The sequence below is a fragment of the Odontesthes bonariensis genome, chromosome 1 (genome assembly GCF_027942865.1).
Source record: "Odontesthes bonariensis isolate fOdoBon6 chromosome 1, fOdoBon6.hap1, whole genome shotgun sequence".
Lineage (NCBI taxonomy): Eukaryota > Metazoa > Chordata > Actinopteri > Atheriniformes > Atherinopsidae > Odontesthes > Odontesthes bonariensis.
The window spans coordinates 43,114,436-43,131,970 of NC_134506.1; the positions used below are offsets into that span (position 1 = coordinate 43,114,436).

Here is a 17,535-nt window from a genome sequence, read left to right on the forward strand (position 1 = left end):
GTGCAACTATAAAACAGACTGTACAGGGTTTGGCAGGCGCAGATTCAGTGAGGCATCATGGAGGCAGGTGCAGTTCTTCTACTTCTGTTCGCTTTATCGGGGACGAGTTCAGCTCTCAGCTTTTATGGCGATAGCGTCAGTTTCGTGGCTCCACGAAAGACAAAAGATGAAACATTTACGGTACAGTACCTTAATCCCTTCTTTAAACATCTAAAGTAATAATAATACTAATACTTTGTACACATATTTTTATTATTATGTTTCATTATTATTATATATATTTTTTGTTCTATTGCACCATACAGACCTGGCCAAATTCCTTCTAATGTAGGAAAATTACTTGTCAATAAAATCTTTTCTGAGTCTGATTCTGATCTAGACTTATCAGGAACTTATGAAACATTACATTACACAGGTATTTACATGGATACTTCACAGTTTGTTAAGTGTAATAACCTGGATTTAGCTTAAACTTCTTATATTTATGTGAAATCATTGTGTTTGTGAGCAGAATCAGAGACAAGGCATTGTTTTCCTGCTCTAAAAAAAAAAAAAAAAACTTCATATTGTATATAGCTAATGTTTATTCACTATTATTTTATTTTATTTTATATTTATTTTATTCTATTTATTTTATTCTATTCTATTTGATTGTTTCTACTTTAATTGTTTACATATCTTTTACTGTATGCTGCTGCAACAACAATTTCCCAAATTGGGATGAATAAAGTACTTATCTATCTATCTATCTAAGAACCCGCTGTCATGTAAAAAAAAAACAGTTTTGTAGATCCGTGTCATCCAGATCCAACACTTTTCATCAAAACTGCGTCCACTGCAACTTAAATCCGATTCAAAGTGCTTGAAATATGGAATCATGCACGTATTAATGATTATTTTTGGATTATATTCCAAATCCTACAGGTGACGTACTATCACAGACAGAACGGTCGAAATGCTTGTAAGAACCAGAACCAGAACCAATCCCTGTCATGCGAGGCCGGGGTGTGCACAAACGTGGACGAGTCGGCTGTTGTGCAAACGGACGAGGGCGGCACGGGTCAGAACAAGTGGTGCCAGTCTGAGGGACGCACAACAGCAACATTCCCGAGTAACAGAACCACATTGAGTCTGAGGTGAGTCCAGAACACGAGAAGTGGAATTTTTCTGGGTGAATTAAAGGTTAAATAAGAATAAAATGCAGATCAGGTGACCCTCAAAGTGCTGAAGGCGTGGAGGTGAACGAGCAGCACGAGGCAGCCTCATGAAAACACAAACAGATGTTTGGTTCCCAGAAAAAGAAATCTTGTTCGTTAGTTGCAGAAATGTTCCCTGAAAGTTTGTTTTGAGATTTTCTGAAATAAATGTAATGCTACGAACATTATCTAAATCAGGGATGGGCAACTGGCGGCCCGGGGACCGCACACGGCCCTCGTCCTCACTCAGTACGGCCCGCAAATAGATCAATAATAATTTAATAATTTAAAAAAAAACTAAAAACTTGTAATTATACTGTTGACCGATAGAGGGCGCGCCATACGCAAACAATAGCGGGGCCCGGGCTGCTTTCCGCAACAGCGACTAGGAAAGCCAAGAGCCATGGCCACCAGCAGTGGCAAAAAGAGAAAACTGGACCGAGAAAATCGCATTTTTCAGCCAAAATGGGAAGAAGAGCACCTCTTCAGTTTTGTTCTTTGTTATGAAGGAGTTCAGATTCCTTTTTGCACTTTTTTTTAAGCAAATGTTTTGTCTTTGTTGCTTATTAAGGACGTGTTAAAATGCATTTATATGCAAAAAATAGTTGTGTGTTGGTGCAATAAACATACAGATATAAATTCATATAAAATGTGTTCTTATTGAGAATCATTTGTGGCGTCTTTCATATCCAATTATTGGAAGCGCGTGGTCATGTGACCCTCCATGTTGGCCCTCTGTATCATGGAAGTTGCCCATCCCTGATCTAAATGTTCTTGATGGTTCTCCTCAATCTAACCGTCAGAGAATTATATATAAAATTTACTTAAAATTTTGAGTAAAATGATGTTCCTGCCTATGAAAAACAAGTAGACTTTACTTAATTTGTTTAAATAAATATAACTTAAAACTTAGATGTAATTAAGTAAATGTTACTTAATATCTTCAAAACTGTGATGTTTTATGGTAAGTAACATTTACTTTATACTGGCAAGTGAGTGTTACTTGATATTACAGCATTAAATGTTACTTAAATCATTTGAGTGCTAATTTCAAAATCACTTTTATCTCAAAAGTCCTAAATATCACATCTTATTTCAAGAAATCTTGACAAGCCAATTTTCACTAGTTCCATTGGCAGATTTTTTTTTGCTTATTTCAAGCAAAAACGTCTTGTATTTGTTGTTTTCTTACTTATTTTTGGAGGGGCATTTTTTCCAGTGCAGGCGTTGGTGTCTGGAGAGTTGAGCAGACATAAGATTTCTTTAAGAGGCCCAGCAAAAAAAGTTTTAACAACTTTTCTCTCAGATACAGAAGAAAAGGAGGACTCGAAGCATATTACTGACTTTAATGTTCATTAGAACAGATTTCGAACAGATACACTCCATACATCCTGCACTTTACGGTTATTTACGGTACAAACGATATAATAATGACTGAATAAAAATGTTCTTCCTGCAAGAAGAACAAAAATATACGACTCAGCAAGTTATTCAAGAGTCAAAGTTCATTTTTTTTCTGTCATTTTTAATGCAGCTCAAATAAAAAGTTACTCCAGACTGAATACGTCGTCTGTTCGCCACATAAATGATCGTGATGACCTCACAAGTGTCCCAGCAGGAGGAGAGAAATGGTCTGAAATCAGGCTGCAGATCTTTCCTTATTAACTGTCCGGTGGCAGCAGTGATTGGCTCGTTCAGCTTCAGTACAAGGCGCGCATTCTCAAATTATTATTTTGAATTGAACAAATAGACGAAGGAAGATGAGTTTGGCTCGTGAAAAAGTGACAAGAAGCAGAGCTGCCGCTGAGCGTTTTTCCTTCTTTAAACCAGAATTTGGATGGTGAATATTTCTGACACGGGGTGGAGTTCTGCCTCGGGGTAAATGAACTCTGCAGCTCCGGAGGCAAAGACACCGGCCCACCAGACCACATACTTACGGAACAGTCTGAGGACACTTTATCCGTCAAACAACTTATCCGTCAATCAAATACTTAAGAAAACAATTTGCTTTGTCATGTGACTTCATGTCCTTGTTAAAGACTGTTTCTGAGCTTATTAAACAAAGGCGAGGCAAGTTTACCTGTACAGCACATTTCAACAACAATGTGAGATGTTGAATGTATAATTATTATTATTATTATTTTAATTGATTTTTTCAATTAAAATTTTAAATTATATAGATGTTGTATGTCTTTTAATTTATTCTTGTATTTTATTCTTCAAATTTTTTGGTTTTATTTTTCTGTACAGCACTTGTAAAGTGCTTTATAAATAAAATTGGATTGGATTGGAACAACAAGGCGATTCAAAGTGCTTTACAGAGACATTAAAACAGTAGAAATCAAAAGCACGATTTAAATTTTGAACAAAAAAAGAAAGATATAAGAACAATAGATAAAATCAGGAGTTAAAATGTGATTAAGTTTTGAAACTCAAGCTTCAGATTTGGAGTTTTATTCAGCTGAAAACAGGTGTGTCTTCAGCCTGGACTTAAACACACTGAGTGTTTCAGCTGATCTGAGGCTTTCTGGGAGTTTGTTCCAGACATGTGGAGCATAGAAGCTGAATGCAGCTCCTCCATGTCTGGTTCTGACTCTGGGAACTGATGGAAGACCGGATCCAGATGAGCTGAGGGGTCTGGAAGGTTCATACTGGGTCAGGAGGTCCCTGATGCATTCTGGTCCTGGACCATTCAGAGCTTTATAGACCAGCATCAGAACTTTAAAGTCTATCCTCTGATGGACAAACAAATCTTAAATAAAACTCTTTACATGCTCATATGACATCCACCTCAGGTGTTCGGGTGAATTCCTCCTGGGAGCTGCTCTGGTGTGAGGATGCTGGTAGGCTGGCTTACCGTCACACTCTGGCAACCGTGAAAGAACGCAGCCGTGATCGTGTTGTGGGAATGTTTTTGTTACAACAAGCCTTAATGGCCTCCGTGACAACCAAAAATGTAAAAGAACAAAGCGAGAAGACAATAATAAGAGTCGACGCCGCATCATTTCCTCATATTTCTGATAAGTCAACAGTCGAGAGGTGAAAGTCTTACTCAACTTTTGTTGCCTGTCCTCATCAAGATGGTGAAGCTACCTTTAATAATTCCATGTTTCTGCTGTTAGACACTCAACTTTCTTTAAATACCTTTAAACATCCTCTTTTAACTCACTGACAGTAAAGATATTTGCTTTGTTGTTCCTGAACTAAAGACCTGATTTAGGCGAAAATGGCAGAAATTTGACTTTCACATGAAGCTTCACTTCATCGTTCAGTCACGGATATTTTTACAGAATAAAAAGATGGCTGAGAAAGGATCAGCTGCCATCTTTGATCCACATGGAGACAGTTTTCTCCAGTTTTTCTGCCACTTTCTGTAGTTTCAGTTGAACGGTTTGAGCTTCTTCTAACGTCTGTTATCATTAGAACCGGATATAAATATGTAGCTTTCCCTAAAGTCTAAAATAAGCTCAAAGGTCTTGAGTTGTTATTTATTGTTTTTTTTTTTCATTCTTTAAAAAAAAAAAATAATAATTTATTTATTTATTCATTTATTATTATTATTATTATTGTTAGTTACTAGTAGTATTTTTTTTAGAATTGGTATTATTATTGTTGTTAATATACAATCATTGTAAATATGAATAATTTTTTGAGCTACTTGACTAATTTGAATAAAGTATTTTTCTATTTTATTCTATTCTATTTCTATTTTGTTAAAATTAATGTGAGTGTTTTTATTATCATAATGTACGAATACTGTCACCAAATATAGATACAATAATATTAATAACTTGCTGGGCAAGTTAACTCGTTAATTATTTAACGGTGATAAATATTTTATAGCCATTAAATATCTAAGTTTTTTTTTAAATGTATTTATTTTTTATTATTTTGGGGGGGCTTTTGTGCCTTTAATGGATAGTTCAGAGAGACAGGAAGCAGGGGGCAGAGAGACATTTTTGGATTTTACGTACAAATGCAATTAATCGTGATTAATCAGGGAAATAATGTGATTAATTAGATTTAAAAAAATGAATAGTTGCCCAGCCCTAATAATAATATTAATAATAGTAATTATGATAATAATAATGCATTTTATAACAACAGAGTACTGCTTGCAGAAGAGAAGATATAAATAACACAAATATAAATAATATATGATTTTATCTATAGATTTTTAACATGACTTTGTATATAAATCACACAAATAAAAAAATGCGTTTCTGGCTCTCAGCTCAGAGGGAACACTTCACCCAAACAGCAGCTGCTTTGTTTGAAGTATTTTCATCCATCAGAGTTTGAATAATTATTATTATTACTTCTATATAATCTCAGTTATTTGGTGATGACTGGGGTCAGCCGGGTGTCAGTTTATGAGCATGAACACGTTTCCCTGCATTATTTCCAGGGGTTCGGGCTGCTGCTGGGTCTCTAACGTTGAAGGAAACAAAAAAGACTGGACGACTCACGCCAAGCTGGACCTGGGAACTCGATCTGACACCCACGCCATCAACAGATGTCCCGTGACCACAACAGTGTCTTCTTTACGGTACAAAGTTGCTCCTTTTCAACATAAAATCACAAGATTTTGGCTTTGTGCTTCATTTCTGAAATAAACATTATTTGTCTGTTAAAATCCAATTAATAGATCCTGGTATCAGCTTTGACTGAAACATTATTTAAAAGAAGGAAGAACTCACTGAGCAGATTATATTTATCGATTCTCCAAACTTTTTACCGAGCTGTGTTGATGTGAGATAATAAACTGTGCTGTGCTCCCACACAGGGTTCCTCAGAACTGTTTCAAACAAGTCCGTCTTCTGGCTCACGATCCAGATGGAGATAAAGTCAGATGCCGCTTCGCTACAGATGCCACGGTGCCTCCAAACGTTGACCTGGATGAGGTAATCCACGATCAATACGCATCTATAGAGCAGGGGCTGTAACCATAGTCATAGTTTATTTATAGAGCACATTTAAAATAACCTCAGTCGACCAAAGTGCTGCACAGAAGCACTTCTCAAGGTCATGACGAGTTAAAAACATTTTAGCTAGTCCTGACGACATTGTTAATTTGTTTGTCCGACCTCAGATCAAAGGTCAAAGGTCACTCCCAGATTTCTGACGGTTGAACTAAGCTTTGAAGACGAGGTGCCAAAGCCAGCCGTCACAGTGTCCCCAAACACAATGCATTCAGTTTTGTCATCATTCAAATGAAGAAAACTTTGGGCCAATCGCTGCTTAATATCAGCAACACAATTAAACAAAGAATGTTGTGCACCGTTACTATTTGGCTTCAATGGTAGATAAATGTGCAAATCGTCTGCATAACAGTGGAAAGAAAGGTTGTGCCTGGCTATAATTGACCCAAGTGGTACCATGTAGAATGCGAAGAGGACAGGGCCAAGAATAGATCCTTGAGGGACTCCACAGGAGAGAGGAGGTTCTACTGGACAAGTAAGACGCAAACCACTTCAATGCAGTGCTGTGGATGCCAACATAATTACTTAGAGATACACAAGGGATACTAATCATTCAATATAAAACAAATTGAGATTAAAAGTGAAAATAAAAAGAGAGTGAGAGGGATAAAGAGAAGGCCAGAGAGCCAAGATTCCCAGCTCAGCTGGGAGTGAACTCCAAGGAGAAGAGATGCGTTTTGAGGAGTGTTTTAAAATGCTCTTTTAAAATGCCCAGCAGACTGTGCAGCTCTAACATGGAGAGGTGGGCTGTTCCACAGCTTAGGAGCCACTGAGAAGGCTCGAGCCTGGACCGAGGGACCTAGCTCTGATAAATAAGGTGGGGCCAAACTGGATCCTAAAATGAACCGGCAGCCAGTGTAAAAGAGGCGAGGACAGGGGGTGATGTGCTGCACGCCTTTTCTTTCCAGTCAGCAAGTGGTCAGCAGACGTAATGAAAGTGTGAATTAATCTTTCAAGGACATTTCCTTGGAGGATAAGCTTTCGCTTTTGCCGACAGTCTAAGTTGAAAGAAGCGTGTCTTGACAATATGGGATATCTGTTTATTAGGGCTGGGCAACGATTAAACTGTTTAATCTAATTAATCACATGATTTCCCTGATTAATCCCGATTAATCGCATTTGTACGCAAAATCCAAAAATGAATTCAAAAGTAGTGTATAGCTTTTAGCATTTAGCTTTATTTTAAATGTGCTGCCATATGAATGAAAGTGCCATAACATTTGTTGTGCAAACACACTTTTAACATCAGCATCTTTCTGTAGTTTTTATGTAGAAGCCTCGCTCCACTGTCTGTTTCCTTGAATGACTTGCTGCTATCAGTTGTGTGTTTTGCCTTTAAGTGATATTTTAGACTGGAACTACTACGCTGAGAAGACAATTCAACTTGGCTGTAAATGCAGGAGTTTTTTTTAAAATTTATTTTGAAATACGTGCTTTTATGTTGAAACAAGTAAAACAGGAAGTAGCGCCGGTTAGCTCCGTTAGCTTCACACAGAGACCGAGGAGCACCTGTAGCGGTGATGTTACCTGCTAGTTTATCTTTATTTTATTACTCCATGCTTCGTGGTGTTTGCTGTAACTGTGTGAATGTGATGCATTCAACAGACTTTTACATGAAGCTGTATGACATCCCATATCAGCAACATCATTTATGAACATCTTCTTACCCCCTGCTGCGTCCTGTGAGCAGAGTTCCAGCCTCGTTTTGGTGTTGACGAAGGTAGTCCGGCTAGTTGGCTGGGGTTTAAAAAATAAAGCGTTTTGCTTCTCAAAACAATATGCGTTCAACAGAGTAATACATTTGCATCACAAAATGGTTCTCCAGGAAAAAGTCAGACCTCACAATCGCTTGGCCCTATTTTCTCTCCCTTCATATCAATGCGTACAGCCACCTAGCGATAGCCGCGCCTGTTAGGGTGTTTGCTGCTCGGTCTGCACAGCAGGCAGTGATACAAAGGGAGAGAAAATAGGGCCAAGAGAGGTCTGACTTTTTCCTGGAGAACCATTTTGTGATGCAAATGTATTACTCTTTAGAACCCATATTGTTTTGAGAAGCAAAACGCTTTATTTTCGGGACCCTAGCAAACTAGCCGGACTACCATCGTCAACACCAAAACGAGGCTGGAATTCTGCTCACAGGACGCAGCAGGGGGTAAGAAGATGTTCATAAATGATGTTGCTGATATGGGATGTCATACAGCTTCATGTCAAAAGAGGCGAACTATCCCTTTAACGCGATAATGACGAGTTAACTCGCCCAGCCCATATGTTTATCGAACCTAAAGTTTCTTTCTAGGATAACACCAAGGTTTCTTGCAAAAAGATGACAATGAAATTAAGGGAGCCAATGGCGCTGTCACAACCATCCAGTATTCAAACAACGAACCTGCAATTCTGGTTATAAAGCTCTTATCACTCCTCTTTCATTGTGCAAATTCACAGAATAGTTCTGATTGCCTTTATACAGTATAATATCGTAATAGTAATGTATGTTTATCGATATTACCAAACTTTCTGAGGACCTACTGTAAGCCAGAACAAACAGAAAAAGAGAGCTTGACTTACTTTAGGCCGATCTCTCCCAGGATCAGTGTTAAAGGAAGCAGGAATGTGTCCGTCCTCCTCATCTGGGTTTCCGTTTCACTTCCAGACCGAGTGCACTCTGAAAAGCACGGGCGCAGTCCAAACCGGTGTCCACGTGTTTGAGCTGATGCTGGAGGACCACTCCACCAAAAACGTCACGCTGACCTACGCAGATGGAACATCTGTGTTTCGGGAAGCCTCCAACCAGACCTTGCCTCCTCTCTGCGGAGTGAAGCTGCAGTTCTCAATGGAGGGTGAGTCATTTCAGTGTTTGATAAGACTGAGAGACTCAAAAAGACAAACTGTCTGACCGATAGCAGGCATTCATGGAGGCCACAGCCATGGTCTCATCACATTTTATGTTTTACGATGAGTATTCCCATCTCGTCTACTCTGAAACGGTCCATGGTGCACCGTTTGGATGCATTTATTTCCACTGTAACCATTAGATCTAAACTAGGGCTGGGCAACAATTAAAATGTTTAATCTAATTAATCACATGATTTCCCTGATTAATCACGATTAATCGCATTTGTATGCAAAATCCAAGAATGAATCCAAAAGTAGTGTATAGCTTTTAGCATTTAGTTTTATTTTAAATGTGCTGCCATATGAATGAAAGTGCCATAACATTTGTTGTGCAAACACACTTTTAACATCAGCATCTTTCTGTAGTTTTTATGTAGAAGCCTCGCTCCACTGTCTGTTTCCTTGAATGACTTGCTGCTATCAGTTGTGTGTTTTGCCTTTAAGTGATATTTTAGACTGGAACTACTACGCTGAGAAGACAATTCAACTTGGCAGTGTTTACAGATGACTTTGGTTCTGTCGACTCCGCCGTCTGGAAGAACTTTAAAATGAAAATGGCCGAGTAAAAGTTCCGTACCCTTCTCCATGTTTGGTGGATCCGCCGATTACTTTCTTTTCCTGTTCCACAGCAGACAGCAGCAGACTTTTACAAAATAAAAGCCTGTGAGCAACAGACTTTTACAAAATAAAAGCCTGTGAGCGACAGACTTTTACAAAATAAAAGCCTGTGAGCGACAGACTTTTACAAAATAAAAGCCTGTGAGCAACAGACTTTTACAAAATAAAAGCCTGTGAGCGACAGACTTTTACAAAAAAAAAAAGCCTGAAAAAAAGTTACTAAATAAATAAATGTTATTAAAAAAAATAAAATGCAGCCGCCCCATGTACAGAGGCTACAGTCCTCGCTGCAGCTGGCCCCGGTTCGAGTCCCGCACCGGACGGCCCTGTGCTGCATGTCTTCGCCCTCTCTCTGCCCCCTGCTTCCTGTCTCTCTCCAACTGCCCTATCCATTAAAAGCACAAAAAAAGCCCCCAAAAATATTTAAAATAAATAAATAAAATAAAATTATGGATGTGAAAGCTGTTGTGTTGCAGTATTGTTTATACCGATTGTATATGGGCAGGGGTTAAAATTTCAAATATCAATGAACATATTGTTAAAAAAAATTAATAAAAGAAAAAGAATAAAATGCCAAATCCCCCCCAAATTTGAATCTGTGTTTGTGCTTTAGTCCTTCCTCCCATTCCAAACTGTGTGGCCGGTCACGTGCAGCCCATGTTCCTGTCCAGGACGCCCTCACACGGGGACCTTCTTCACGCCACTGTGGGCCAGATGTTCCAGCTCTACGCAGAAGCACAGGCCCACCACGCCACGTACTGACTTCTCTTTACATCCGTCAGACATTTACCCCGTGATACGGACGCACTCATCCTGGCTAATGCAGGGTGGTTTATTCATCTCTGCCTTTATTTCCCCGAAGGATCGAAGACTTCCAAGTCAGCGGCCCCCAGAACATGACCAAAGTGTTCAAAGATGGCGAGTCTGGGAAGGCAGAGGTGACTCTGAGCTGGACGCCACAGCACAGCGACACGTACAGATTCGTCCCAGTCTGCTTCACCGCAGAAACTAAGGAAACGTGAGTGACTTTTATGTACCCACACAAGTCCGAATTATCATTTCCTGCTGGCAGAATGGACCGTTCTTTCTAAAACGGCATGAAACCAAGGTTTTAAAATGTGTCACACAGCTTTTTCTGCATTTATCTTCAAACTGTTTGGTTCTCTTATTGATGTTAATCTCAGTGTTGTCTTTATTTTTGCACATTTGCGCTTACCTGACATTTCTTTTCTATGTTTTGTCTCAAAGCCAATCGGAGATGCGGTGTGTTGTTGTCCTGGTGACCCAATCATCTATCACACAAGGTTTGTAATCATCATTTATCTCTGGATTCAGCAGGGGGTGGACTGGGGAGAAAATAATAAAATAATTTAATAAAAAATACATATATATTTATTCTGAGATGACCAATGCAATTTAATGCAACAACATACATGTATAGATTGTATTTTAACTACTGATTTTATCTGATTTTATCTATTGTTCTTATTTCTTTCTTTTTTGTTTAAAATTTAAATCATGCTTTTTATTTCTACTGTTTTAATGTAGCTGTAAAGCACTTTGAATCACCTTGTTGTTGAATTGTGCTTTACAGATAAACTTGCCTTGCCTATAGATATATAGCCAAATGGTGAACTATAACAAACTGTTTTGCCATCAACAAAGTAACCTTTAAACTTTAAGCTTCTGCTTTTGTGAACCTACATTGTTTGCTCTATGAGTAACTGACTCTTTGCTGCTACACCATCTATTATCTCATCACTCTCCAGCATCTAGTGCATCCGGCTGAGTCGCCAAGAGCATGAAAGCCTCGAGGTGCTGTTGTGAAAGAGAGGCCCCAAGCCTGTTTTTGCTGAACTTTGACGTTTATTTTCTGCTGGATGCCTGAGACAAACGGAGATTTAATTCATGTGGCACTAATAGGGACAAGGCATCTTTTTTATTTTGTGAATGTTAGGTTTTTAATAAGCGCCACCGTTTGTTTTAGTAGTCCGCCCACCCCTGAGGGTCCTCTTTGTACAGTGGGAACGTAAGCTGACACCAAAGCCACTCGACCAGTACCGTTCTGAACCGACCCGTACCGGACTGCATAGTGGAAACGAGGCTTAAGCCAGCGGCCCACCGGGGAGTTCCCCGGTAGCAGTAACACCACAGATCGCTTCACACTCTGGTTGTGACACAATCCCCGTAAAACCTCTTTGGACCAAGCGCCACTTTTCTCTGCAGGGCTTCCACACTGCCCTAAATCAAGAATAAAATCTTAAAAAATTTAAATTTAAATTAAAATTAAACTAAATTAAAATTAAAATTAAAATAAAATAAAATTAAATTAAATTAAATTAAATTAAATTAAATTAAATTAAATTAAATTAAATTAAATTAAAATAAGTAACCCCATTTATTAGATTCTCCGTGTATTCACTTGTCGATTTTATTTGAACAGAACCAAATGTAGAATCTGAATGTTTCCCATCGTGTTCCATCAGCTTCCTTTTTATGACAGTTTTTAACGCTTTGGGAACTGAGGACACCAGTTTTTCAGAGGAATCTGGATCCATTCCTGCTGAATCCCAGATTTCAGCTGCTCAACAGTCCCTGATTGTTGTTTTTGTCTGGTTCTCCTCTTCATGAAGACCAAAGTTCTTTACAATCTTACAGCTTAAAAATGATTGTGGTTGTCTTTTACAGGCAAGGCCACCGTTCACTGCTCAACAAACAAGATGACGGTGGTTCTGGAGAAAGCTTCCATGCCTGACATCGACGAGAACTTTCTCAAGCTGAGAGACCCCTCGTGCTCGCTCACCTCCAACAGCACTCACATCATCGGCACCATCTCCTTCAGCGCCTGCGGCACCATATTTGAGGTACAGAAAAAATAGATCAGGGTGGAAATATTCCTCTCTTCCGCTTAGTTTCCTAACAAATTCATCTGTCACAAATTCAGGATAAAGGTGACTTCATCGTCTTCAAGAACGAAATCAACTCCTTCGAAATGCCCGAGGAGATCATCATCCGCAGAAAGTCGGTTCAGATCGACTTCTCTTGCGATTTTCCCAAAACCATCAGCATCTCCAGCTACTACAACCTCAAGAAGTCCGACTACATCTTCACCGAGTCCAGCTTCGGCAGCTTCGGCTACACGTTTGAGATATTCCGCGATAAGAAGTTTACGAGTAAGGTGGAGGCCAGCGCCTACCCGGTGCAAGTCAAGCTGCTGGAAATGGTTTATATGGGCATTCAAGCTACTTCCGAACTCCCAAATGTGACTCTGTTTGTGGAATCATGCAAAGCAACTCCTGATGACAACCCTGACAACGTCCTCTTTTATGACCTCATTAAGAACGGGTCAGTGGTGACGCTCTCTTTGTTAAAAATGTTTCTGAGGAGCCCGGCGTCATCTTTCATTCACCGTACCTTGTGCCATTCCTTTTATTTCAGGTGTTTGGAGGATGAAACAGTTAAAATTCACCCATCCGATCAGACGTCATTCAACTTTGAAGTTCAAGCCTTCAAATTCACAGGAAACTACGAGCAGGTAAACTGGCGTCATGGAGAGCTGATGCTAAAACGTGAGGATGGAGAGTTAGTCCAACTCAGAATATGAACTTCTTAAAGTGTTAATTAACTTACTTTAAACAACAAAGACTCACATGTTGTTTACCTTACAGATATCAATAAATTAAGACATTACATCATTCATTGTCACGTGTCTAGATTAACCAAAGATAATTAAAGGGATAGTTCGCCTCTTTTGACATGAAGCTGTGTGACATCCCATATCAGCAACATCATTTCTGAACATCTTCTTACCCCCTGCTGCATCCTGTGAGCAGAGTTCCAGCCTCGTTTTGGTGTTGATGAAGGTAGTCCGGCTAGTTTGCTAGGGTTCCGAAAATAAAGCGTCTTGCTTCTCAAAACAATATGCGTTCAAAAGAGTAATACATTTGCATCACAAAATGGTTCTCCAGGAAAAAGTCAGACCTCACAATCACTTGGCCCTATTTTCTCTCCCTTCGTATCACTGCCTGCTGCCGCCTGCTGACAGCCGCGCCTGTTACGGTGTTTGCTGCTCGGAAGCAGGGGACTGCTCAGTCTGCACTTCGGTCTGCACGGTCTGCAGGCAGTGATACGAAGGGAGAGAAAATAGGGCCAAGCGATTGTGAGGTCTGACTTTTTCCTGGATATCCGTTATTTTGAGTCCATGCAGTCATTTCCAATCAAGATATAGCCATCTAGGACCTGAGATGGGTTCGTCCATAAGATGCCCATTTTTCCCCCAACCGGACCGCAAATGGCCGCCCTTCTTCGGCGTCTCTCTCTTTTCAAAGGGAGCTCTTCCTCTCAACTCTCACCCAGCTCCCTGAGCATGCTCAAAATAGGAGATCAAATAATAAATAGGGCTGGGCAACGATTAAAATGTTTAATCTAATTAATCAAATGATTTCCCTGATTCATTACGATTAATCGCATTTGTACGCAAAATCCAAAAATGAATCCAAAAGTAGTGTATAGCTTTTAGCATTTAGCTTTATTTTAAATGTGCTGCCATATGAATGAAAGTGCCATAACATTTGTTGTGCAAACACACTTTTAACATCAGCATCTTTCTGTAGTTTTTATGTAGAAGCCTCGCTCCACTGTCTGTTTCCTTGAATGACTTGCTGCTATCAGTTGTGTGTTTTGCCTTTAAAGGCGGGGTAGGGGATCTTTTTCTGGAGCATTTTTTTACATATTGCTTGAAATACTCTTCACACCCCCATTGCAACCAATTAATTAAAAGTTTTGACACAAATATGAAAAGTTTTAGTGGCCTCTAGAACGTACAATCTAGGAAAAACAGTATCCAATCATACTGAACGGACCGTTCACAATGATTGGATTCTGATGCCGTCTATCAAACTGCAATCTGCTCCCCCCTCCCCTCCTTCCCCCTGTGCGCGTACCCTGCTCCGTGAACGAATTACGCGTCCAGAAGCTTGGCAGGAAGCTCAACTAGAGCAAGCTTGGCTAGCACCTAGCATTATTAAACGTATAGTTAGCATATACTAAATACTAAATACTAAATACGGCAGCGATTGATGCTTGCTGTCAGAACAGCGCTCATGTACTCTAGAGGCGTGGCTTTGGGGGGAAAGTGAAGAAAAGGGTTGGGACGTTTTTACCGGTGTATTTTCAAAATGCAGCTTCGCTGGACTCAAAATCTAGGATCTCCTACCTTTAAGTGATATTTTAGACTGGAACTACTACGCTGAGAAGACAATTCAACTTGGCTGTAAATGCAGGAGTTTCAAAAAAAATTATTTTGAAATACGTGCTTTTATGTTGAAAAAAGTAAAACAGGAAGTAGCGCCGGTTAGCTCCGTTAGCTTCACACAGAGACCGAGGAGCACCTGTAGCGGTGATGTTACCTGCTAGTTTATCTTTATTTCATTCCTCCATGCTTCGTGGTGTTTGCTGTAACTGTGTGAATGTGATGCATTCAACAGACTTTTACAATAATAAAACCTGCGTTAATGCGCGATAAAATATTTATCGGCGTTAAATAATAAACAAGTTAACGCGATAATAACGAGTTAACTCGCCCAGCCCTAATAATAAAAATGATTTCTTCGTTTTCTGAGCTCGACAGTGTATAGTAGCATAGACTGAAATGGCATGAATTGGAATATAGTCGGACTAAACTGGACTGTATTTAGTTGAACTTGAGCCTGTTTTCTTTCTCTATAAAAAGCCCTCAGATGATTTTTGGTGGAACTTAAATAAACCAAAGGTTGTCATTCTCCCAATCCCTTTCTTTTCCTGACTCTCTTGTTATTACAAAGTTATTAACAACTTCCGTTCACATCCATTTCCGTGGCTTTGACACAACAAGTTGCTACAGAATGAGAGTAAAAGAACGGTTACATATGCCACGTGTCATGTGAAAAACTCCTCAGTTCCAAACACTCTTTATGTGCCACCCTGCAGGTGTACATCACTTGCTCAGTCATCCTGTGTGAACCTGGGAGTCCCTTTTCCAGATGTGCTCAGGGATGCCTGAAGGATCCGTCCCGCAGACGCAGACGAGGGCTGAGCATGGAAACAGGTGGCCACTACATTACCCAGGGTCCCCTGAGGTTTGTGGGGCCAGCTGCCCCCAGAGCAGTTGAAGATGCCGTAGAGAAGAAGGGCGACACACTCGCTGCAGGTAAGCTACTCGCTACGACCCCTCTGGCTGTCCTCCCGCCCGCCCGTCCGTCTAAAAACTAATCTTTTCCTTGCTGTCTTTCAGTGAATTATCCACCCCTATCTTCAGACATCAGACCGAGCGGAGACGGATGGAGATTCAAGAAGGTCTTAACATCCAACATCTCCACTGTGGTCTTTGCCTCTGCCTTCATAGTGTCCCTCGTGCTGATGGCCGTGATCGTTCGTCACTACAACAGGAGGAGAAAAATGGAAGATTGCAATGTTCTCATAGAACCAGACCTCGAGACCTAAACCCAGTTAATCTCAAATACTCACCTCCGGCTTGTATGCATTCATTAATCCTTCCTCCTTTTTCATACGAGCTACATAATATGCTTTCAGGTAAAGAGACGGTCATAATCCACAGCTGGGGAAAGATAAATTAGAACAAAGTAACTATCATCACTGTTATTGTAATCCCCTTTTTATCCTTTTAAAGATGGCCATCATTGTCTTTAGACTACAAAGCTGTTTTTTTTTTTTGTGGCAATGGGTTTATTATGTCATTATCTCGTGATAACAAGCTTAATGGGTTGAAATATTCTGTTAGTCCAGGCTTGTAAAGTTCATTTCCCAACCGTCACAAACAGCCTGAAGGTGTCAGATTATTTCTTTTTTTCGGGGACAGGATACGTTTATCATCCTCATGGTTGATGTGACAGCATTCAGCATTAAAACAAGAAAAAAACACGAATAACTGAGCACTGTGTGAAAGAAAAAGTAAAAAAAAAAAAAAGATTTATACTTATTGGATTGTACTGGACTTTATGTAAATGGCGATAATGGAAGTTTTGCAGCTATTTAATCTAATGATGGTGAGAGAAGGAATGTGTCAGAGGAGAAACAAGGTGAGGAAGGAGGACTTAATGAGTTTAAAGTGAATAAACCCCAGGAGGAGCGTTTAAAAGACAGACAGTAAACCTGTCAATCAAAGATATTCCGCTCTGAGGCTGGCAGACGTCTTTGGAATTGGGCGTTGACAGCTCTAAGGTACTGGAATACTCTCGGGTTGCTTCTGACAGGAGCTGCATGTCATCATATCTTTTATTTCCCATCATCACATAAAACACCGGGTTGATATTTTTTAACCCGGGGTTCGCTGTAGCTGCACTGTGAGCGTAAGAAAAGGAAAAAAAGCCGATGGAATCTTCTCTGAAAATTAACTAACGAGAACAAAAGCTGAAGTTTGAAGGGCTCATCCAACCGGTTTACAATAAATAAGGTCGTGTTGAAGTTTGAAACAGGTGCTCATTTTTAAAAACAAATTCCATTTAAACCGGTTCTGCTGGATTTTACTCATGTGACTGTCCTCATTGTGTCAACATGTAGCGAAATGAGAGAAATGATCCACTTCCCGTCAATCATCTGAAGGTGTTAAAGGTTTGGAAGTGCAGAAAGAAATACTAAAATATATATATATATATTTACACTTTGTTGGTTTGGGTTCTTGCTTTTTAAGAAGTCATATAATCTCTTATTCTAAATATATAAAGCACATGTTTTAAAGAATTAGACAAAGAAAGAAACACCGTGTTTGCATTACAATAAACAGGGAAATGGGCTGTTTTCACACTGTATTTAAGTCCTACTTGGATAATAAAAAAATATCTCTGTCTTTA

At 39.6% G+C, this 17,535-nt stretch overlaps 1 protein-coding gene across 1 annotated transcript; it reads left to right on the forward strand.

Annotated features, from left to right (window-relative positions):
* Nucleotides 1-41: 41 nt before the first annotated feature.
* On the forward strand, nucleotides 42-17,535 carry LOC142382021 (uncharacterized). Its single transcript, XM_075467453.1, has 13 exons — nucleotides 42-180; nucleotides 925-1,136; nucleotides 5,605-5,745; nucleotides 5,983-6,100; nucleotides 8,829-9,015; nucleotides 10,302-10,443; nucleotides 10,551-10,706; nucleotides 10,937-10,992; nucleotides 12,377-12,552; nucleotides 12,633-13,033; nucleotides 13,127-13,223; nucleotides 15,656-15,875; nucleotides 15,960-17,535. Exons 1-13 carry the CDS (start codon nucleotides 58-60, stop codon nucleotides 16,166-16,168), a joined length of 2,238 nt encoding a protein of 745 aa, XP_075323568.1. The 5' UTR covers nucleotides 42-57; the 3' UTR covers nucleotides 16,169-17,535.